The following is a 25,907-nucleotide window of genomic DNA, read 5'->3' on the forward strand; positions in this document are numbered from 1 at the left end:
CTAGATTTGACCCCTTTTCCCTTTATTTTTATATTAGTATTTATTGACTATATAAACCGGTTTCATCAACTAGGCATTAAGTGTAGACTTAGAAGATGGCGAGGGATTATGTCTGTTATGTCTGTTTGGGATATGTCTGTTTTTTTCTAGGGTAGGTTTGACCCCTTTTCTTTCAATTAAAAGTTTTGTCCTGGTATCAGTATTTACTGACCATAACCATTTTATCAACCAGGCATCATGTTTGCTGCTCAATAATATCAATGTGTGATGGCCATTACTTAACAGCTTTTCACACTGACATTGGTTTGCGGCAGCAAATTGACTGGAAGTTATTTGTAGTGACATAAACAACATCAATTGATGATGCCACAAAATTGAGCAGAGGATAACCTTATGCCAATAAACATTGAATGCAACAACTATCAATGGGAATGAGAGAGAAATCGAGCAGGAATGTGACTCAGCGACTCTGTGACCTTTGTGAATTAATACCTCTGTGTAAACACTTTTTGGTTGTAGAATTGCATTAATTTTAAATTTTTCAGACAAGTGAAATGGTATGCTTGCAGCCATAAAACAGAGTAACACATGGCCTGTACATGTGTAGTAAAAAGCCGCTACCACTGAATGCCCTGTTGTCAGCTTTCTGAGAGAAAATCTGATTTGGCAGTCACTCCTAGAACGGTCCCAGGCCACTGCGTTATAATAACATTTGCACCCCAGGAACGCTCTTGTTGACTCTACGTTGGATACAGTCATGTACAGAATCAAAGCAACCAATTTAAACATAGACCACTGAGTTATTTTGTTTAATTTCATTTTATTAAAAGAGGAAAACACTGTTGGAAAAGGGACTACCGTTGTGTCAGTGAAGCAATTGTGTGAGCCTGTATTATTATTATTATTTTTTTTTTTTTATAATTTAATTGTAAATAAGGTCAGACGCTGTTGGAGTAGGGATTGCAAGTGCTTGCACTGTGGCAGTTTTGGCAGTGTGTAGTTATTATTTACTAGTGCTGTTTTATTTTATTTTATAAAAACAGAGCTGTAAATTGTTTCAGACACTGTCTAGAGATTATAAGAGCTTATTCTGATTTAACTAGATTTTCGATGTAATCGTTGAAAGCTTTTCTTGTTTTGGGATGTTTCCACAGCTCTTATCATTATTAAATAAACTAGGCCAAAAAAGGCATTAATTTCACTTGACTGTGTATGCTGCTGCTAACCTACTAATTGTGGACTACAATTAATTGCATTTATTTAATGCCTAATGGTTTTCTTAGTATTTATACTTGAGTTAGATGAAAGACTGACTCATTGTGGGTTGAAAACTCAACAGAGTACACAGCCAGATTAGTTAGTGATTAGTTTTGCTCCATAACTTAGGCCTATATTATAATAAAATGTAATTGGCTTGTATTTGATGCTTGTTATGCAGTTTTAACTTTTTTCTGCACTGAATCCTAAATCTTCTCTATGTAATCTGGGCACCACTCCAGCCAAGTTATCAGATTAAGTGCACTTAGTTTTTGCTGAGTAGGAGCTGAGAACAGAAATGGAAACATAGATGGAAAGAAAGAAAATAGAAGGCTGAAACGGTAGGACAGAAATGGCCTTGTTTTGTAAAGGCCTTCCTGATGGGGTGAGGGGTGTTCAGACTGTCACAGTGGATAAAGGCACCGCCGGTATGTCCTGACACATGGCTCTCAGTCTTTGTGCTTTTGCTTTCATTTCTTTCTTATTCTGATGGCCTGACTGACTGAAAGGATGTTTATGTTGATTTCCAAACCAACACTAGACACTAAATGTCACTGTATCTCCACCCTTTGTCTGCAGGTGTATTGTTACTATAGTTGGTTTACAATGACTTGGGTGTGTGTGTGACCGTCTTTTATGCTCAGAGCAGTATGTAATGAAATATGTGAAGGGATACAAACAAATAAGTGGCTTATGGCACACAAACAGCACTTTCTATTCAGTAAATCTGACTGAATCCAGATAAGCTGTTTACAGCTAGATCTTGGGGTTTGGATTCTGTTTTGTGTAGATTTATTACCAACTGTATGCACATACAATTTATAAATTAGAGAAAATAATTGTTAATGGCAAAATTGGATAATGATACCAATTTTTATTGCAGTTCTGATTCAATGTGGCAACCCAATTAGGCTATCTCTTTATTTTCTGTATGAAGCATCTGATTCGCTGTCAGTGTTGTTGTTGTTACTGATTCACTTACTCACTACTTGTGCATATGGTGCGAAAAAGTCTTTGGCATTGTGTTTTTCAAGGAAGATTGACTCATTCTGTGACACAAAAACAACAGAAGCAGTCTAACGAGTGTTGGATTCGAATGCAGACTTGAACCCAATTACCATTAGTACCCTGAGGACACAGGAAGAGTGACAAAAGGGTGCGTGGTGAGATGGCAGTGGGGTTGAGCAGAACTCGGCTGGCTATGTGTGGAATGTGGCCTGTCAGGACAGGCCCATGGGGAAGATAAACCTTCAGCAGGGCCAGAGGTGAGAGAGTTGAAAGATTAATGCAGTTATTGTATCAATATGAACACCAGTGGGCTTACAGTGGCGATCTACACTAAACTCCTTTGTATAAATCCCTCAACAGTACCCATCTCCGTTTTTGTTGTTGTGCTTGTAATGATTTTTGCTGCGTCTTTTTCTGACAGTTTTAAATGATTCCATGTTTGTTGAATTAGTGCGCACATCTACTTGATCGTGTCGTGTCATTGTTCAGTACAGCTTATTCAGTCCTTTCACTTATTTAACAATTTTGGTTGCTGAACATTCGGTGCATCCATACTGAACTATACCTTTACACAGTTATGTGCCTTTGTTTTTTTGTGTAATTTTCAAATAATGTTTTGTTTCAAATCAAAGTTTATGTTGTGGTTTACCTCATAGGTTGGTTTGGTTTGTGGTTTATAATGAACACTTGTGCACTCTATTACACTGAACAAATACAGTTACATTTGTACTAATTAAATCTACAAAACAACATTATTTGTATAATCAAGTCAAAAACTATTTGTCATTTGATTTGGTGAATAATTTATTTGAACCTGTTCATGTTAACAAACAAACTGATTCAAACTGCTTACCAACATTACATCTAAGCGCGAGCCAGAGAGGACCGCTTACTAGGAATGTAGCGATTCACTCAACTCACAATTCAATTCGATTCACAATTTTGATTTCACGATTGTATTTGATTCATGCTTTTTTTTTTTTTATTTTTTTTTTTTACAAAATTAGATTTAAGACAATTTATAAATTAAATATGTCCTTTTATTATTGCTTGGACAAAATGCTGCACTTCTTTGAGAAATTGAAATATAACTCTATAATAATATAATAATATACTAATATAGCGCTTGCATATTATTGCTTGTTTGTTGGTTTGGATTGCTTCAATTGTCCTCATTTGTAAGTCGCTTTGGATAAAAGCATCTGCTAAATAACAAAATTTAAATAGAATGTAAATGTAAATAACAAAACTAAATTGAAATTTGAAAACAAGCCCCAAATCAAATAAATAACACAAATAAAATAAATCTCTTCATATAAACAAAATAAGGCTTTGTCTGTGCTCTTTCCATTTAAAATGAGAGGCAACCACTGCATTGTAATCATGATCCAAACAAAGAGGCTGCAAACATGCAACATGAGCAGTTTTTAATCTAAATTAGATTGTATAATTTCAAAATTTGAAGCAAAAACAAAATGGTTTGACTTCAATTTTGCAAAACTATAGATAAGGCATGAAACAGAAACGGCAGACGAGCTGAACGAGACGCAGATTCACTCTTTGCCTGTAGGTGGCGCTTAAATAATTTCCTTGGTTTCTGCTGTAAACAAAGCATTGCTGCACTTATGAACTTTAATATGCATTATACAGAGGCAAGATGAAATTTTATTATTTATTATCTTTACATATTTTAATCTATTTTTAACCGGCATGCGGATAATCATTACATCCCTACCACTTACCCTAGCTGTGTTTGTGTAGCTTTGCAACATGTTCTATAGACTGTGATGAAAAGCATTGATTTGCTTGGCAAAAGTAACTTTTTAGGTACCACAACAGTATAGCAACGCTCTTTTCAAAATAGTTAAGCTGTAGTATCACTTTCAGCTTCTCAATCCTGTTTGTTAGAGCAGTGACATCTGTCATGAAATGTGTTTTTCTCACTCTACCACCTTCACCGGCTTCCCTGTTTATCTTCTTCGGACAGGCTCATTTTTCTGGTTGTTCATTTGATATGTTGACATTCTTTCCATTTTGTTGGAAACTTTAAACACGTCGTCTGAAGGTGATTAGATTTTTATCATATTTCTTTTTGAGCTCTGTGTTTTAAGGTTACTAGATGGAATGATTAGAGTCTACAGACCATTTCTGATTCTCCTGATACTATCTGTGTTTGAAGTCTCAAATGTGTCTCAGTAAACACTTAGGACTGCTTGTTCCTGCTCATGTGTCTTCCAGCTAAGTACACCTTGCACCTCTATGGAAATAACAAGGAAGTGATTTACAGTAAGCTCTTGCCCCCTCTGCATTTGCCTCCCATTCTGCAGGCACATACTGTAATGTGTCTACCACAGTTTAAAGGCTTTTGCATCAGCAGTAATTACTTATTGCTTAATCATAATCCGTCTATAAAAGATTAAGCGGCGGCCCCTATGGCAGTCACATGGCGGAGCGGGTGTTTGTTTTTTACTTTATGCAAAGCAGTCAGGTCACATGACCGCCTCTGTTTGTTGTGTCAGCTAAATGAGAAGAAAGGAGAGATTTATAATGTGGGTCAGCAAGTCATAACTTCTCTATACAATGGTTTCAATTTGAAATCTGGCCTGTTAAATGGCGATGCGTGAATGTAATAAAATGGAGGGAATTCAAATATCATGTTAATAAACTAAAAAGAATCTCTTTCTGTTGACAGAACAGTAAAATAAACATATTTTATGCATAACACTTAGGATGGTTTACTTTTACTTTTGATCTCACTAGATTAGCAAGTTGTCAAAATGTAGAAATTTGGGCTGCTTATAAATATGTGCCAAATGTTAAACAGTGATGGAATAAAATATCATTTTAGTATGTATGAGGACAGGTTATAGCCTCTAGGTTACATGCTTAGTGAAATGTTTTGTGGTTTAGTTCTGTGTTTAGTAATCTGGTTTAAGCATGTGAGTTATCTGCTAGTTTCTGTCAGTTTTATTAATGGAGAATAATGTTGCAATAAACATTTCTTAAGTAGTATTTTTGTCATCTTTTCCAGTAAAACATTTAAAAATAAAAATGATCTTTTTACTCAAATACAAAACAGGAATATTTATTGTTAATATATAGTGTATTTTTTAAACCAAATTATATGTTTATTTAAATTATGAGTGACTGATTGACTCTGTATAAAGAGACTTGTGTTTATGCTTATGTCTGATGATAGTGAGAATGTCAGACTTTGTAACAGTTGTTTATTCCGCTTTGGTGAAAATGGAGGTAATTTTTATGTGCAACGAATCCTCATTCATTTCATCATCTGTTACTGTTGCAGTTCCAGCCATAACCACCTTCACTTGCAACGCAGCTCTCCAAACACCATTTTGGAATAAACCACAGCAAAGATTTCCAAAAACTGGTAAAAACAAAACAAAACCAAAGACAGACTTGATGGGCCATATCTGACACAAAATCCAAAATCCAGCCAGTCCATGTTAACTTACAGTAAACATAGACCCTATGGGTTCTGGCACAGAGTGGACTTTCAAAAGGAAATTTGGAGATTTGAAAGATTTTTTCATAATATAAAAATATTTTTTTTATAAATTAAATGTAAAAATATTTCATAATAATTATATTTGTAATTTATAATTTTTCTTAGTAATATCTTGATGGTTTTTAAAACTTGAGAAGCATAAAGGCAATAAACAATCAAGCAAAAACAAAAACGTAACCCTCATTATTTCTGCATAAAATAAGAGAAAAAAATTGAATGGTATGAAAACATAAGCTTAATTAACTTAATATTATTATAAAAAATAATATTAAGAAAATTATTAATTTATCAACTTGGATGTTAACATATTTTTACTGTAATTATTTTTACTGTAAAAAATATTTGTTTTTGTGTGTGAACTCAAACTGTCAGATGGTAGTATTCCTGGTATCAGACACACTGATTACTCACAAGTCATACTGTCTTGATGCTATCCTTATGGTTTAATGCTGTTAAAGGTTATTTTATTATCAGCTTGGACTCCGAGTCAGCCAGAGGTTAGGCAGAGAATCTGAGCGAGTGTTGTTTGAGTCTCCTCACTGTACTCCAGGGCCACGGGTCTCTGCCACAGGGCACATGTATTGATATCGCACCACAGATAGAAAGGAATGTCTGGCGGCCCGTGATCTTTCGTGGACTGAGGGATGATCTCAGAGTTCACCCAACCAGATCACTCCTGTCGGTATGCAGGATGTCAGTAAGTGCAACCAGACGCTGACTGCTGGGTGAGGCGAGGAACGGCTCAGCTGGATTAGTAATGTTGATGGGGTCGGTAAGATTGAAAAGAAGTCTCTTGTGCTCACCAAGGCTGCAAAATAGATTTGTTTTAGCTTTATAAATATATTGACTGTCACTTTAGAACAGTCCTTACTGTATTAATGTCTTCTTACACACAAAAATTGTACTACATCTTGCATGTTTTAGTAAAGTATTCACAGCTGTTTTCCTAAGGATGAAACATATTACATACAAAACCCATTTGAAGTTTCAGTTGGGATTCGACTCCAATTCCAGGGAGGGGCAGCTGGGAATTCCACTGTGGCAATGGACTGGTGGAGGGGTGTTATATTCAGCTGTACTCCAGCTGTGTGGATTTATATTGGTGACCGACAGGCGGTGAAGGGGCATTGGTGCCAGACTCGCCCACTCAAGGAAAGACTTTGCTAGGGCCGTCTACATCTCCACCTACATAGCCTTCTCTCATGCACTTTATTTTTTCTCTTTAGTTCCTCGTTCTTTAATTTTCCCTAGAATTATCCTCAGACTTCTTCTTTCAGGTTTTTATCTGGTTTTCCCACAGTGTGTTTTTCTGTGACCTCAGGGCAGCCATCTGTGATCAGAATCATCTTCCTTGGCCCACAGGGCAAACGGTTCCTCACTTTATCGGCGTTGACATGCCTCACAGGTGTTTACACACACCTGCACGTGTGTATGCCTGTCCAAGGCAGAGAATCTTGCTGGTTTTGCAGATTCATGTAGCAACCGTGGTGTTCATTGTTCAGGCCATGTGTTGTTTGTTTGTGGTTCCACACCCAAATGCAAAGCTGTAAAGACAGCTGATGGACCTTCTGCTGCTGGGCTTGAGTGACAGATGCTTTTATACAAAGAAGTCTGTCGTACACTAATTGTTCTTACAGTTGTTCATATTCAATTTTTGGAAAGTATGAACATGAGAGGCTAGTCTTGGATTATTGGGTTTATGGCAACAATGGCAATAGATTCAGTGTGGTTTAGATTAAATCATAATGTAACTTTTTAAACCTTTATTTGAACATGTTTATATGTTCTGAATTAAAGTTAGCGCTGTCAAGCGATTAAATGTGGGGTAAGTGATTTTCTGGTAGTCAATGTTGATATTTGAAATCACTAAAACAAACAAGCGAACATGACACACAAGCATATTCAAGCAACACTCAGCATATATTAGTTCTGTGAAACAAAGCAAAACTAAAGTAACTCGCATATTGAGAAGAAACAGAGCAACCTCGGAATCCGATTACAGGCATTCCCACTCCTTGAGTTCTCTCAAGTGCTGTAAAGCCGAAATTTACACAGGTGCTACTTCATGCCTTAATCCTTCTTCTGTTCTGGAAATGTTTTCCTCTATTGTTTGTTTTCTGCCATCTCTATGTTACTGTCGTCGCCCAACTTGGCTAATGTCAGTCCTGTGCATTGAGCGCTCTCTCCTCCACATCATGAGTAGACACGCCCCTTACTGCTGACTGGCTACAAGTTTGTTTTAGTACTTGGTCCAACTCTGTTTTTGAAAAAATACAAATCCCACCTTTAATCGCAAAATATCACATGAATAAAGTTTTTGTTTATGTGATATATGTTTGTGTACATGTGTATATTATGTATATATATAAATATACACACATGGACGTGTATATTTAAGAGAAATGTGTTATGTTTACTAAATATATTTAGATATAAATTATATGAATATAAATATATACATGTAAATACAGGTAAATATTTTCAAAATATATACTGTATATGTGTGTATTTATATATATATAAATATATATATATATATACAATAGGGCTGAAACAATTCCTCGAGTAACTCGAGTAACTCGATTGCAAAAAATGATCGAGGCAAATTCCTCTTTTAATTTATTTTAAATCTCACGTCAGGTTCTTTCGCAATTATTTTTTTTAATGTGACACAACGCGTTTACGTCACCCACAAAGCGGAAGGAGACACAAGTGCTGAGTCGGAAATCTCATACTGCAAGGAGTCAGCAGTGTTTTGATTTGAGGGCGTAGGCAAATGTAAAGAGAGCGTCGTGGCATGTGTCCATTGCAAGATAGAGCTGGCATACCACAACTAGGGCCCTGTGATTTCCGCGATGCAGAAAAGGCGGAGGGAATCGCGAAATCCAGTCATAAAAATGGAATTTACAGTTTAACGCAGAATGACACGGAATTTGCCAAATTTTGAATGAATGAATCAAAAATAGGTCATTGCACTTACATAAAATCACGATATGGACTAATATCTGTAAATATTAAGCCGGAACAGTCTATTTAAATATGAATCCTGCATGTTCTGCGTATCTGTGTTAATGAATGGAGCAGAAGCGCGAGTTCCATTATCACACACACTGAAGTGCGTGTGACGCTCGCGGTGATTTCAGCATCTGCTGTCTCACTAAATAAGGACGTGAACACATGAACAACATCTCCAGAACTGCTCTGACAGTCACTTTATGAGCATTTGACCGTTTGATTTGAGTAAAACTAGCGTCACATCACATACACAGAACTGTAAAGGTACACCAACCCGTCAAAATAAAATTCCGGTTAAAGACTATTGTTCAGCAGAATGTTCATATTCTACTACTAAAAAAATAAATAATCAAACATTATTTTTTTAAGGTTTAATCACACAACATTTCTTCCATGTTTTATTTTTAATAGTAAATCCCCTTTGTTTACCAAAAAGTTAAGTTAATGTTCAATAATTAAAAGATACATTTAATTAATGTTACAGACAGAGCAACAATGGGTACTAATTAAATGTCTATTTTTGATTTATGAATAAAAATATTTTTTTCTAAAAAGGAAACTTAGTTGTTCATTTTAAGAGACCCAGGAGTCATATTTTCTCTTGCATAATTAATATTGCACTTTAATTAAGCAAAAACACATTTTGTCCAATTACTCGATTAATCGCTGGAATTTTTGGTAGAATACTCGATTACTAAAATATTCGATAGCTACAGCCCTAATATACAATACACACACACATATATTATGTAAAGAAAAACTTTTATTTTGTATGCGATTTATCACGATTAATCGTTTGTCATCACTAATTAAATTACATTTTATTTTTTTGGGGCAGAAAGTCAAAAATGTCAGTGTGTTGTCCTAATATCATAATGGGAAAAAAATAATTGAAAAAACTAATTCTTAAAAAGAATAATAACGGTTTTATTTATTTTAAAAGTGTGTGTGTATATAATGATATGTATAATTATCATGTAATAAAAAAATCCATAAAAACTTTCCATTGCTTTTATTTAAGGAATTAATAAGAAAAGTTATTTTTTCCAACTTTTCCTTTAAAGTTCCCCTATTATGCCTTTTTGAATATTACCTTTCATTCAGTTTGTTGTGAAGCCTACTGTGCACGATACAAATAAAGTTATTGTCTATCAAACAAAAGAGTCGGCTCACAATCACCTAAACGAGTCGTCAGAAATGTGAATCTTATTATGTTACACCTCTATGTAACAAAGTAACACATTTGCATAATGTCTGCACACATTCTACGTCGCCAACTTGCCTGTCCACAAACAGTAAAATTTCCATGTGGTTAACATCATGTTGAGAAGACGCCATATCCTACACTGTGAGAGCAAATTTGGTTTACTACATCTTATAATTACCAAAAATTAGTTAACACATGAAACTTACCACTAAAACGTCCTACTCCAGTCAGGCTTGCTAATAATTATTTTTAAATGATTCGATCAGCCAGATCAACCGTTTCATTATCAGACTCTGGCTTGAATTGGTGAGGTACAATCAATACTATCTTTTCTATGTATTGACAAGTCTCAAGGGTGGGAATTCTGAATAATCCAGATCCAATCTCTTCGGCTCTGGACTAATCAAAAGGACTGCGCCATCTGACCAATCACAGCAGTGAGGGCTCACGGATAGGAGAGAGACTGATTCTTTGAACTACTTTGCACAAATCATTTATGAATCATTTAGAAATTAGGTAAAATTAAATCAAATTTTTTAGAAAACTGTGTTTTTTGACCTTGCATGCATGCAAACCTGTTTTAAGAAACTCATAAAACAATATTAGCAGCCTTAAAAATTGCCTAATGTGGCACTCTAAACATATTTCAATATAGTATTATGAATCTTGTTTTTATATTTAAGACCTTTAGTATATTATAATACATTTTTTTGCATTATCTCTTTATTTCTTTATTTATTAAGTTTTACGAAACAATACAAAAATTGCATGTCTAAAATGTCTAAAATATTTTTTTTTTAATTTATATTTTTATAAAGATCATTTCTTTTCTTTATTGTAAACACATATATTGTGACTTATTTGTCATTGACTCAGTGAAGTGACTTAACTTGCAGTCTCCTCTTCTCTTATTTGTCATGTTTGGATTTTATAAAAGGCTTTTTATTTTTGTTTGTGGTCAATGAAACCCAGGATTTCTTTCTATCGTCCTAAATATAGATGTGGCTTTACACATGTGCATGCAAGCTGTGTTAATTTGCACAGCCTCTGTAATCCTATGTAGGGAGTGATGCATTGTGGTCCGTAGTCGCTCCTGTGATGTGGTTAGTTGGAATGAGCCAATCTGATGATTACATGCATTGTCATGTGACTACTTGTGGTGTCGACTAGGCCTAGGGGAGTCTTTCTGGGTTGACATCTTGATTTAGAGCTTTAGATGTAGCAGAACTGTTAGATCATCAAGTTGTTGCCAGGACTTTATCTAGGCAGATGGAAGACTTTGTCCTGAGAATAGACCTCAAGTCTTGACGAAAGTTTTTTTTTTCTTACAGGGCTGAGTGACGCAAGCATAGCTCTCACCTGGGGGAGGACCAGCACTCCCTCATTCCCATCATCCCTTGAGCCCCCACTCTAAAGCAGCCATGGCGCCACGGAAACGCGGGGGCGGAGGGCACGGTGTGTCCTTCTTCTTCTGCTGCTTCCAGAGCAGTGACCACCCAGAGATCACCTACCGTCTGCGGGAGGACTTCGCCCTGCAGACCATGGAGCCGGCGCTGCCCATCCCCAGCTATGACGAGCTGGACGCCATGTTTTCAGAGCTGGTGGTAGGTGCCAACTTCTAACAATAGTGTGCATCATTTTAATTTATTTTATTTTATTTTATTTTTATCTAGTTATATATAGTAAATATATAACATTATACATTACATAAATAACATTATTAATATTACTACTACTAGTAATAATAAAGTAAGCATTTTTAGCATCACAGTAGTATTTTTATGTGTTGAATGTGGAGCTAATTAACCAAGAACCAAAGCATTATTTTTCAACTACTCAGTTCCTCCTCCTTTGCGCTCTAATTAGCATAATTGAAGAGCTGTAATTGATCCACCAAACATGTTGTCTGTAATCCTTGCTTGAATAGAAATCGCAGCAGTGTGGCGTGCTGCAGACTTTGCCTCTCTCTCTCGTCTCCTCCTTCATCTCTGCCAGCTTTCACTTTGCACATCAATGGGTTGCATTGAGTGGCCTTGTGTCTTGGACTGCACTGCAGAGTAATTGCTTGTTTTTGGTCTGACCCACTCTTAACCTCCCTTTCCCTGTACTTGGGTTCGAACTGATTTGTTCAACACAAAGCAGTCGCAGTTGCTGTCTTTTCACAGCCCTCATAGAAAGATTTCATGCTCTCAGCACGCGCCGTTCTGGCAAGTTGTTATTGTTGAGTTTGTAAACCGGTGTTGCGTAACTGGCAACCTGCTTGCTTATTCACATGTTGTTTTTCATGAAAAGTAATATTATGTTTAGTAGAAGACACCTTGGTAATTATTTGAAATATTGTAGCTGACATTTATTTAGCTTATTTAGAGGTTATTATGCAAATGTTCCTTCATGTAAGGACTTGGCAAAGTCTTCTTAAAAATTAATCATATTCAGCCCACTGAGTGCATTAGAATTGCAAAAATATTCTTAGAACAAAGGGGCTTTTCAGGATGAAATGAAAATAATGAGGTACATGAAGGGAGTTTCCATGTGATTTAGCCATCATATGTCTTTTTTATAGAATTAGATTAGGTATTTTGTGTTATGATTGGCCCCAGATATAACATTTGAGACTCAACCAAAATTATTGCGTTATAATCCTTTTATGGCATAGAATCCAATAGAGCTGAAACAACGAATCGATTTAATCGATTAAAATCGATTATTAAATTAGTTGTCAACTAATTTAGTCATCGATTCGTTGCTAAATAACTTTTATGTGCCGTAAGCGGCTCATTTCGTGCATATTTCAAATCTGCGGTGACCAAAGTGTGGCAGTAATGAGCCACCGGAGGTTTTACTCAGCCAGTAGAGCAGGAGAAGTAGCGAATAGCCAATAGCTGGCCTCGTTTTATGTCACGTGCTCCCCGAACAGCGTCTCTGCAGCATTCAAGCGTGATGTGGGAGCATAGACATCATATATGATGTTTATGTGTGGGAGTACTTTACTTTGAGCCTTTAAAAAAGAAGCGTAACCTGTAAACTCTGCACTACTGAACTGTTTAAGGGGACATTCACATATCGCGTCTTTTGCGCGCTCAAGTTATTTCCAACACCGCACCGCATCGAGTTAAAAACATTTCAACTTTTCAGAATGCTGCAAGCGCACCGCGGGTCATGTGACAAGAACTAACCAATCAGCTTCATCCTTTCCCGTAACAACGTTAAAAGCTCAGTCAAGATGAAAGGAACAGCTGATCATAGCTGTATATGGATTTCCATTTTGAAATAAATTTAGTAGCAGAGCTACTGCAAGCGATTTTTTGAGCTGCAAATCCATTTATCCTTTGCTGAAATTTCCGCGTCTTCTAGGAGAGAGCACGTCATGGTTAGCAAAGGCAGAAGCCTCAGGGGCGCTTCTGCTCGTGCGCTATGGAAAGAAGGAGAAAGCGGTGCGCCTATCGTTTTCCACGCGTTTTAGGCGCGATTTGTGAACGGCCCCTAAGACTTTCATTTGTGCAGATTCTCCAGTAAAATGTTGTTTGCAAATGTTAAGTCGTAAAACATGATAACATTGCTTTTTAACAGTTAACATTTAAAGCTTTACAAACATGTTCCGTAATCAGTTTGTCGTTTACCAGTTCATAATTCAGTCGTGCAGCCTAATTATGACTGAATGAGCGAGGTAAATGTTTAAAGATATTTGAAATGCACTTTTTTTTTCTAAGTATTCACTGCTCTTTTTCACACAGCAGGTTTTTTGTGTGTGTCCAATTTTTTTTCTGGAAAACCTTCTGATGGATTTTACTTTAAATTCTGAGTTCCATTCAGGTTTCATGCCATTGGCACTTTTTTCGAAGGATTGTTTACAATTTCACAGCATAAGCTATAAAGCTGTTTCCCAGTAAATAATAAAATACAATGCACTGCAATTTTATTCTGTTTTATCCTTATTCTTCCTGAAAATATGTTCTGAAAGATTGCTTAAGCTTTGTTCGGGATGTTAAACTACTTTAGGAGCTCTATGGACTGCCATGGTGAAAACATTATTTTAAATCTCCTTGTGAAATTTGCTAGAGTATGGGTCAGTGTTCTGATTGCAGAAGAGTTCGACAAAGGATTACTAACACAATAAAACAACTCCAGGTATATTTTGATGAGGATATGACAGTGCAAAATGGTTAAAATCTCTTAAAAATCTATGCTGAAGGATAAAGACCATTTATTAATAATTTACTTGGGGAAAAAATGGGAAAAAATAAAATATAAGTACATAAACCGATTAATCGATTAATCGTAAAAATAATCGACAGATTAATCGATTATCAAAATAATCGTTAGTTGCAGCCCTAGAATCCAAGTGATAGTTCAACCAAAAATTTAAATTCTGTCGTTGTTTAAATTACGTGAATTAGGAAAAAAAAAAAAAGATTTTTTTTTTAAAGAATGTAAGCTACTGGTTGCTCTTATCCATACAATTACAATAAATATGGGCATAGAAGGACCATAAAAATATTGCAAAATTGGTCCACATGATAGATTTGTCTTCAACGAGTTGAATTCCATTAGCTTAAAATGTCTTATTGATTCATTCACATATTGGACATTGCTATTTCTTTTTATGACCACACCAAAGAGAGCTAGAGTTGATGCCATTATTTTCATTGAATAATGACTAGGGTTGGGTATCGATTGGGTTTTATCCGATACCGGTGCCATTTTGATACTTTTAAAATGGTACCGGTGCCTAAACGGTGCCTGAACCGATACCGATACCGATAAAAATGGAAGCCAATGTAGCTTTTCCCTCATCAGAGTGCAAAGACAAAAAAATAACAAAAGCTGTCATGTTATTTTGCATTTGGAGACATATGCAAAATGTGTGGGAAAGTAACTGTGAGAGACAGTTATGGGAGGTAATTATACATAATCATATTGATGACAAACTTGAATGACTAAAATGACATTTGAAATGGTGTGCATTGAGAGATTGGTCAGCTGGTTAGTCCAATTATCCAGTCATAGAGTTTTTTTGCATCTTGGAATTATTGGCATATCGTACCATCTCAGTTAAACACATAAATTGTTTAAGCACATTTTAAGATTTCATGCACATCTTGGCTTTTTCATTCAGCTTTTTTAAGTGATTTCCCAAAGTGTGCATCAAAATATGTAAATGGAAACAGCTATAGTAATTGCATGGAAAAGAGTGACAAATTTCTCAAATAACTTTTATTTTCAGGTGAGCTATCTTTTTAACATTTGTATAAAGCATGTAGGCATAGTTAATGCCTCAATAAACCATTATAGTGTAATGAATTACTTATTTTAAACTCTAAAACAAATTTCGTTGATGTAATTCGAGAGTTATCCAACTGTATTCTCTTATAGAGTGCAAGTTTATTTTAATCAACTTGATTTGACAGCCCAATCACATACTGTACAGTCTACAATAGAGAGTTTATGTTCTACAGTGGATGTTTTCCTCATTATGATTGTTGAAAGGTTTGCTGTGGTGATGTAGAGCATTGATAGATTGATGCACACAGCCCAGGCTTTAATGTTTGTTCTGCAGCTGAATGCTGGGGCTTGATGTGGCGTGTTGGGTTCAGATAAGGCAAGGTGGGGTTTTCTGCATGAATGGAACATCCTGGTTGTAGTCTGGCTGCCCTTCACTGTAACAAAACACTGTACATGTAAGGTCTTTATGTGTATATGCTGGGGATATCTAGACTTTCTGCTGACTGTGCAGCTTGTTTCCGCTTAAGGCCAGGGGATTCACAGGAAGATGAGAGATGGAAGAGACACCAGGCCGGATGAGAGGAACAGCAGCTCTTCCCTGTGGAGCATCAGGGACATCACTGTCACCAAGAACTTCCAGACAGGAAGCCATTACCAGATTTGGCAGACAGATCTCTGTGTAGCACTACATGCAGGGATTTACTGTGAGAGATGTGCGCTGAGAGGCCTCTTTATTAGGTTCTGCTGCTGAAATGGGCTGGTCGATCCTTGAATGTGATCCAATTCAGTTCGTAGAGTTCACTTTCAATCAACTTTGACTGCTGAAACTGTCCTTTTCCAATATCATGTTCTGCAGGTGTTTAATAGGATTGATATGAAAAAAATCACATGTGCTTAAATTAAAAAACCAACACACTGAGATCTGCATTAGTGGACTGCTAGCTTTATTGAACAATGTATATTATGTTTAACTCTGTCCCCACCAGCATTTTTTTTTTTAAGTTGCCAGCCACCACTAGCGATTTTGATGATTTTCACTCAAATTTGATAGACTCCAGTATATTTTGCTGTATGAATATTTGAATATGCAATATACCAAAATAAAGATCAGAGCCTCTTCTTTTAAACAAATTGTTTTTTTTTTCATTATTCTAGCTTTAAGCGTTCTTTTTTTTATCAACACTTGAATATAGGTTGGTTTCACAAAAAGGCATAATTTTGAGCAAAAAGCTGAGAAAATCTAATTTTTGTAAAAAAACTACATTTGGATAATATTCAGTGGGATTATAAAAGCATAAATCCAGTAAATCGGTTCCATCAATACCTCCCAAGCTTGCGCAGACATGTACTGTACCACTTCCTGGATCAACATTTTACTCTCTAACGTTATGCATTTTTCATTTATATGCTGTCTATTGCTGATGATCGCTTTAATTTAAATATGCATCTGTTTACATAAGAAATCGCTCATTTCTCCTTCCTGTTCATGTGTGTTTTTGTTTGGGAGGTTTTGTACTCATTCAGAAAATGTGTAATAGTGTATAACAGTGAAAACATCAAAAGCTGTAAAAACTTGTCAATGGCGGGGAAGCGTTCTTCAAAATGACGAGAGAAATCGTCAATGGCGGGGGAAGAGACAATATAATTTTTTTTGAAAGAAATTAATACTTTGCAATAAGGATGCAATAAATTATGAAATATGAAGAACTTTTATAATGTTACGAAAAACTTAATAATAAATTATATTTGAACTTTATATACATCAATGTATTAAGGTTTCCACAGAAATATTAAGCAGCATATTTTCAGCATTGATGATAATAAGAAATGCTTAATATAAAAAATCTTGCAGTGTCTCTGGAGGACAACAGAGTGCTTTGTAAGAGGACATTAAAAAGAGAACAACACCCTTAACAACACCCTTATGTCACAAAATATTCTTTCTGATTGTTCACCGATCTAGTTGCATCCAAGTGAACGGATTTCTGATATACATTCTAATATGAATATTTTTGTTTGTATATATGTGTGTGTGTGTGTATACAAGTGAAAATTCACAGTGGGATCATCAGTTTGCATGGGACTCCCATGTCGAGAGCAGCTAATAAACAAACCAGGGCTTTCTTTGTGGAAACCCACACCCACTGTGAGGACAAACACAGCACAACACAGTGATTGTTGTGGTGAACTGCTATTTCAAGGACAAAACTAAATGAAATTGCAAGTGGCCGAAGTTTATGACTAGGACTTTCATTGCCAAAGCCATTGATTTTTCCGTTCGACAGTCATTCAGTGTTTACAGATGGTTTTGGGCAGAATTCACAATACTCCCCAGAATGCTAAATTAGACAGAAAAGGGAAATTTACTGATTTTAACATAATCACAGATTTTTATTATAAATATTTAACTCATACTAAAAAGATAAATGCATAAAAGACTTCACTTACAATAGCTGTATTATTTATTTTCATTTAATTCCATCCTATTTTTCCCTGAATTGCAGTCTTAATTCAATTCGTATTCATTTTCACTTCAGGATTTTATTATTAAACAAGCATTGGCATTTTCATTTGATATGAAAAGCTTTCATTAACTGAGATATATCCACTGTAATCCATATGATTCATTCCCTTCGTGTTTTCCAATCTCAAGTCAAGTGAAGTTCAAGTAAACTTTGGTTTATTATCATTCCAGCCATAAGTCTGCAGTGGAAAGAAATGTCATTTCACCAGGTCTGCTATCATGGACGTTTTGTTCCCTGTGTCCTCCCTGCTGGGGGATTTGAGGAAGTATTTGTGAGTAAGGAGAAAGTTGAAAAAACATTCTGTGGTTTCCACATGCTGTTATCATTGGTTTGTGGGTGGATATTGACCCTGCCTTGAGGGGTTTACAGTTTGTTTTTGCCATGTCCAGGTTCAAAAATATCTAATCTTTTTTCTTTTTCTTTCATTGTAGGATGAGCTGGACCTCACAGAGAAGCACAGAGAGGCCATGTTTGCCTTACCAGCAGAAAAGAAATGGCAGATATACTGCAGTAAGAAGAAGGTTAGAACTCTCCTACATCATTGTGTGTGTGTGTGTGTGTGTGTGTGTGTGTGTGTGTATGTGTGTGTGTGTGTGTGTGTGTGTGTGTGTGTGTGTGTGTGTGTGTGTGGGTAGATGGGTGAGTGTTTTGGCCTCTTATCCTCAGTTGAAAGTTTAGTGCACTAGATTACACTGTCATCCTGTCAGAACGGTGTTTAAACATCTCATATATCAAAGTGCTTAACATAATCACCTCTCTGTCTGAAAGAAACTGATTCTGGGTTAATTAATGCCCTTTATCTCTGCTTTAAAATGGCTAATCTATTAAATGTTTCCATTAATCTTTTCATTAACAAATGAAGTGTCAGCAAAGATTTTAGATAACTGACATGTTAAACTTCTTAGCAGATGCTTTCAAACGAAAGCAACCTAACAGAGTGCATGCGTCTCTTTAGGATACCCAGTTTGTTGCTGCAGAGAGAGTTTGGTAGTGTCTCAGTCAGCCTGTTTCCTTAGGCGTTACATTCGTCAACATCTGAGAACCAAACAAATGATGATTCACAATTCTTTGTATAAAGAAAAGCTACTTTCCGCTTGAGAAATGCTCTACTTCACTTGTATCTATACAAACTAAGCTTAACAAAAGCTTGTTTTGTCTCTTCGCTAAGTTTAGTTTAGTTTAGTTTTGTTGGCCAGTAGAGCTACCACAATATATATATATATATATATATATATATATATATATATATATATATATATATATATATATATATTATTAGATTAATTTCTTTCTCTCTCAATTGTTATTTCCAAAGCCTTCTTTAAGCTTTTGTTTTATTATATGCTAAATATTCTTAACAAAACAGAGTTATAACAAATCTGTTTTGCAGTAATAGCTGGACTTTTGATTCTGCTGTATCAAAACATGATCAACAAATACAAGATGTAGTGACAAATATAAGATCATTGGGGGCTCCGAAAACTTCCAGATGGGTGACAAAATAAGTCAAAATGAATTTTAAATAAGACAACATGTAAAACAACTATAAAACAAGACTTTTTTAAAATTTCTTATTTATTTCCCACTGTATAGAAAAACCTGGATATATGAGGCAATACAATTTTAGTCTAAAGGGTTATAACATGGATTTTTTTAAATAATTATTATTTAAATATGTTCTTTGAGGTTTACTTAAAATCTATATAAAAACAAATAAATTTGTGAAAATATGATTATTTTCAACCCTCATTCTCTAAAACCCTCTCTCTAAAACGACCTGTTTCAAGGGGCGTGTCCTTTAAGGCTTGCCAGTAATTGGCCACTGTTATGATTGGCTAATGTTATTGCATAGGAAAACAGTATAAATACCCCCTCACTGTTGCGTGTGAGTGTTTTGACAACATGATCAAAATAAAATGGTCATTTCCAGACAAAGCATTATGAAATAATTTACTTACAGTGTGATGCAGCTGCAGTCAGATCTACTACTGTTTCATCTTTCAACAAATGTTTCTTTGTGAACTCTCCATGACACTGTGCCTCGTTTACAAAACAATATGCACCAATCAGTCCTCTGACATGATCCGGGATGTTACTCAAATTGAACTGTCCACTTTTTCCTTTATGCTGGCATTCTTCTGAGTTCTGTACAAGGACTGAGTGAGCTGTTTAAACCAAACTCGTCAAAGTGAACGTTTTTCACTCCATTTGTGCTATTGACGACAGACTCAACTGCATGGACTATTTCAGAAAGCGAACTCTCATCTATATACTGTATCCAGTGTAGACAAGATAGCAGCTGTGATTGTAATTTCTATTTGCTTTTGATGCGATGTGACACTCGATTTAGCATAATCAAGAGTCAGCCATTAAGTGACTGAATGCCAGTGTGCAGGGCCTATGGTGAGACAAAAATGTTTGTGCACCGGTGATGTCATCTTGCATCTCGTATCCAAAAATGCAGTTTTTGGTGCTTGATTAAATAAATGCTTTGTTTATAATGAGGAGGACATTTTAAGCTATGAAACTTGCAGGATTTTTAATGGTACAAAGGCCTCTTATATGCCAAAAGATCAAGGCTAATTTGATTTCTCGTGTCATGACCCCTTCAGGATTCAGTCTTGATTAGCTTGCAATGGGAACAGAAGAAATTACTCTGTCCATGTTGTATTTTGCCATACATGAGGCCATCGCATGGGTCTGTTGTTACCACTGTGTGATTCAGTCAGTTTCCTCTATCGTAGTGTTTTTTAACAAGCAAATCCTGTTTTATGAAATCACACTTACAGTATTCATTTTTACTGGACACCGCTGCATGTTTAGGTATGCAGGAGACAGTGGGGCCAAGTCATACCATTTATCCTCCATGACCTAATGGAGTGCAGAGAGCAGAGAAACGCCAGTTTGTATCTCAGTTCATTAATGACATGCAACCCACCATGATGCCACAAACATAAACTCTGCCAGACTGTTCTTCCAGTGTGAATCCATGTGTTTAAATCAAGACAGCACGAGCACTGAAACATGAAGCACACACACAGACAGTGGGTGGTCGATGGTTACCTGCCAGTTATGTGACAGCAATACAGTCAGGGTGATAGAAAGCATGCTGAAGTGACAAAATCCTGCAGGTCTATAAACTGCAGGCACTTTTATTGTTCTTCGTTAAATGTTGACACTGAAGTCTAAAGACTCAATGACACAGTAAGCACACAGTAGCTGCGTCTAAAAGAGCTGTACTGCATTCACTAAAATGGTTAATAACACTTTTTCTGTAATTGTGCTTGTGCATAGTATGAATACAGTCTGGACATACTGTATTCACCATGCTGGCATTGTCATGTGACCTACAACGTCAGCTGATCTTCCCTGATATATACAAATACGACACCTTCTCTAGGATAGTAAAAGGTCGGTTAGATGTGCGCTTCAGTATCTCATTGGAAGCAGCACGTCAACTAGGTATTTTTGAATTTATTAATAATTATTTATATTTGGACATGCTAATGATTTGATATATGTCTTTTTGCACACTATAGTGGAATAGTTTTTATAATAGTAGGAGATATTTTGGACATAAGGAGGATGTTGTATGAAAAAACTTATTTTTAGTCAATCTCTTCAAGACAGACTTTTCAGGATAGGAGATGGACTAAAAATGAACTCCCAAAACTTACTGCGACATGAATATAAATTTTGGGAGATTAGCACATGTAAAATAAGGTTTAAAGTGTTCATGAAATATTTTAAAAAAATATTGAAGTTTTGAGCAACTGCATTCCTCTAGGACCTGGAGGAATGCAACTTCCAGTTTTCATCTTTGACCTAGAGCCACTCCACTGCTCTAGGTCAAAGATGAAAACTGGAAGTTACAATAAAAAGTGATGTACAAAATTATTTTGAGTTGAGTTTATTTATTAATGGGTAACGTCTCTATTGAGAGAGGTTTTACCATTTTATTACAACATTTAGCCACTTTTTATTAATATTTAAATATTTAATTCTTGTACAAGAACTACAATCATTACAACATACAACATACTACAGAACATCATTAATTACTCACCCTCGTGTCATTCCAAACTCTTAAGACCTTTCGTTTATCTTTGGAACACAAATTCAGATATTTTTGATGAAATCCGAGAGCTTCTGACCCTGAAGACTGACATGGAAGAAAAGAAATTGTTAAATAAATTAGTTATTTTTGTTTTCTTTGCACACAAAAAGTTGAAACACTAATGTCACGTGGACTATTTTAACTATGTGCTTTGAATTTTAAAATGGGTTGAAAAACAAATAATTATCCACTACTGCTTTATGTGATTAAAAACAATATCTATTACGATTAATAAAAAAAATAATTAAAAAAACTGATATTGTCCGACAAGTGATATGGAGCAGATATATTGTGCACTTCTTGTCTTTAACTAAAATAGTTTCAGAGGGATGAACAGAATTTCAGACTCTAGCTGACATGTGATATGAGAGATTTTCTTTTCAGCTTCAGCACAATGAAGGTAAAGGAATCTCCCCACGATTGATATACCATAATATGATACATTAAAAGAAAGTGCCCCACAGAGATTTCCTTAGATGTTCTTATCTTTGAGTTGTGGTGGTTCAAAAGCTGGTATTGGTTACAGGTCGGCCATCTGTCTGGCCATGACTTCTTTTCTTGTATAGCCATATATGCTGCGTCCCAATTACAGACCTAATTACTCATTGTCATGGGACACCGAGCCAAAGAGAGTATGACGTGATGTAGGGCATTCAAAATTGTCTTTTGATTCTAGTTTTAGTGATGAGAAGCTCTTTATATATATAAATGTTTGGTAAATGACCTGCTTTCTGACCTGATCTTTGGTTTTGGACACGTATCAGAGCCCGTGGTTGGCCAGATTGGGATGCCGTTTCTGTGTTTTGATAAGTGTCTTTCAGCCACATTTAATTTTGCTCTACTTGCATGATGAGGTCATGCTCCACGATTCAACACATGGAACCAATGAAAAAGATTTAAGACGGTGAGCGGATGGATGAGATTAAGGAAGAATATGTCTGTCGTGAGACGGCCCGTGGCTGTGCAACAGCATTCATGCAGACTCAGCACAGTGCCCAGCCTGGGACTAGTAAAACAGGGGCTTGGCGCTCTTCCCCAGGGCTTCAGACTGGGATAGGAGGGTGGAAGGATAAGGGAAGCAGTGGTTGGTCCAAAGCAAACAGGAAGGCCTCCATTTGCAGGTGCAGATTATGTTATCTGGAAGGTCTGGGGGCTTTTGATAGGTCTGTCAAACCTGGGAAACAGCACTCTCAGCACTCAGTCATCTCTTTTATTACATTCTCTTTTCACATATTTATAAGGTGCTGGACTGTTAATGCAATATGTTCATTTATGAATAATATCTTAAAAATACACTACCATTCAAACATCTGCAGTCGGTAAGAATACGTTTAATACTTGTATTCAGGAAGGGTGCCTTAAATTGATCAAAGGTGACATTTAAAGCAAGGACAATAATAGAAGCAACTTTTATTTCAAATAAATGCTGTTCTTTTGAACTTTATATTCATCAAATAATCCGGAAAGAACGTGTTATGGTTTCGACTGATATTGAGCAAAAAAACTAGTTTCAACATTGTTAATATTATATAAGAAATGTCAAAAATGTTTCTCTCTTAGATCAGAATTTTATTGCTTGACAGATATATATTTTATTGCTTGAAGATAAAGCTCAAAAACTGGCGTCCTCCAAACTCAGCTACATTAGTTTCTTTGGAGTTTGAAATTTAATCCTTATTTGGTCTGATGATCTGGTTCGATAACTGTGCACATTGTACTATATGATATATGAACCTGTCACAAAATGCAGGCTCTGCAAAAAGGTAGTTATTGCCGGATGGGGCAGTAAAAACTTTTTTTTAAAGACGGCAAACCCACACCCCTGGCGAGAGAGCAGCATGTGCAGTTGCTCATTTCACAATCTAAACAAATACTGTATATGTCTGTGTAATTTCAAAGGTCATATAGAATTTGTAAAACTTAGTTCTGACTGTTTTTGGCACACACACACAAAAAAACTAACTTTATAAATGTACTAAAAGAAGAAATAAAATGATAAATATGCAAAATAAATAAAGGGTAGAAATTCTATTTTTTTTGCCCTTTTAGAAATTAAATATATTATTTTTGCATTGAAAGCTGCAAATAGTATGTGAAGGTCAGTCATATCAAAGATTAGTTACATAATCCTGTACTGTATGAAGAGTTTTATAGTCTTTTAATGTGCAGTTGTTAATTTTGAGGGTCAGAAAAGTGCTTAAAAATGGTCACACACTTCAGGGAAAACACAATATGTACATAATTTGTGCTTTTGAAGTAATGAAAGCATCTTTTGTGCCTCTTTGGTACTTCTGAAAGGATAACAGGACAGTATAGCGCTTTTATGACCCCTGTAAAGGTCGAGGGCTATTTTAAGTTTGATTCCCAAACTGTTTTGCTGACGTTTCTTTCGATACATTGTGCTGAGCACAGTGATTATTCACCTGTGCCCTGAACTAAATGTCTTGGTGCGCTCAGGTGTGCAGGCTCTGCTGGATCCAAACCAAAGCTTGAGGTATGATATCAACTGTCCTGCTCCTGGCAAAGGACAATTAAGAATAGACAGTCTGGATTTTCATCTGACTCTCCTCAATTGTCCCCATTGTGGAAAAATAAGAGCTCTCTGATTTCTACAAAATAAATTGTAGCCATTGATGCCATTGTAATCTTACACTCTCTATCTGAATGCTTAAGCATGAAGAGGAATAGTCATGGACTCATTTGTTTTTTAGGTCAGGGGCTATCAAGCTTTTTGCCAGAGTTTCTTGGGCAGTGGGCCAACATATACTTAGTCAAGTGGGTTCAATCGAGCAGACTGAGTTTCTGACCCGCTGCTGTCTGGCAGATGTTAAAGATTAGACCTGGAGCACTGCATTCAACATTGACTGTTTCAATCCGAGTTATGAATATAATCAATGCATAAATCTGAATATTGCAAAAAAATTAATTGCTAATAAATCAGCATTTTTATTATCTTACTATTTTATTATCTTGTGAGATATTTGAAAATATGCTGGCTAGTCTCACTTGACTCCTTTAAAGAATTGAGATTGTTCAGCTCTTTTTTGGTGGTTATTTAAAAAAATTGCTTGTTGAGACTTGTCAGTTAGGTATTTGCAGATCTTTGGGCTGATTCATCTTCCTGCTAACTGATTTCTTGAAATTGTAATTATCTGAACTGAACACATTGAAGCACGGCTGGTTCCTAGAAAGAGCATCTCTCTAAACCAACAATATCAACAGTCGTTATGACATGTCTGTCTGAGAATGAAGTGCTCATGGGATAAGAGCAGAGGAAAGTCCGAACACAGCATGAGAAAGAGGCCTGCCAGAGATCCACAATAATGCTTTACTCATTAAGGCCAAATGGTGAAATATGAAAGAAATATGCAGGCCGGTGGAAGATCAGGGGTCTCAGGCCGGCATCCAAAACTCCCCACTCGTATGAAGTCCGAACAGATGCCCGTTTGTAAGATGCCATCATCTCCCAAAAGACTTGGCAGAGCCGGGTGTGAAACATCCCACGCAGTTGCTGCAAAGGAGCTCATTGTTATGCCAGATTTTTTTCCTTTCCTGTGTATTCGGTGTACATAAGCTACAATTAAACTCTCTATTAGTGGCCATGTGGGCAGCCTGTGTTTTGAACCCTTGTTTTGAAAAGGAAGTCGACACACTTCACAAGTTCCACTCGTTTCTGATTCATTACTCCCTATGTAGCTCCCTGCTTTCTGTCTTGTCTTCTGAATCATACTGCATTTTCAGCTCTTCAGAGCTTGCTAATGCGGCATTGGCTCAATCTGGGATGTGTGTTGTTTCTCTAGTGTCTGTGAATCTCTGCTGGCCTACTTAAAGTGTGTGCTATTTCTGCCAGCGCTTTGAGCGTGATGTTCTGTTTCAAATCTACTTTTTCTGAGTCTGTATGTTTGGGAAAGTGTGTACATGTGATGTTCACCTGGGAACATATGCAGTGTGAATCTAATTGCATGTTTGATTTTCTTTGGTTATATAGGAGTTATAATAAATGTTACTTAAAGGAAAACACAACTA

General features: G+C 36.1%; 1 protein-coding gene across 3 annotated transcripts in view; it reads left to right on the forward strand.

The window, feature by feature from the left end:
• daam1b (dishevelled associated activator of morphogenesis 1b) overlaps nucleotides 1-25,907 on the forward strand; it is an 88,833-nt gene that overhangs the window by 33,069 nt on the left and 29,857 nt on the right. For all 3 annotated transcript variants that reach the window (XM_059512971.1, XM_059512970.1, XM_059512972.1), the window contains exons 2-3: nucleotides 11,348-11,620; nucleotides 18,196-18,285. In XM_059512971.1, the coding sequence (XP_059368954.1) occupies nucleotides 11,438-11,620; nucleotides 18,196-18,285 (273 nt within the window). In that variant the 5' untranslated portion in view covers nucleotides 11,348-11,437. The remainder of the gene's footprint in view (nucleotides 1-11,347; nucleotides 11,621-18,195; nucleotides 18,286-25,907) is intronic.

The sequence above is a fragment of the Carassius carassius genome, chromosome 27, assembly GCF_963082965.1.
Source record: "Carassius carassius chromosome 27, fCarCar2.1, whole genome shotgun sequence".
NCBI classification, from domain to species: Eukaryota; Metazoa; Chordata; class Actinopteri; order Cypriniformes; family Cyprinidae; genus Carassius; species Carassius carassius.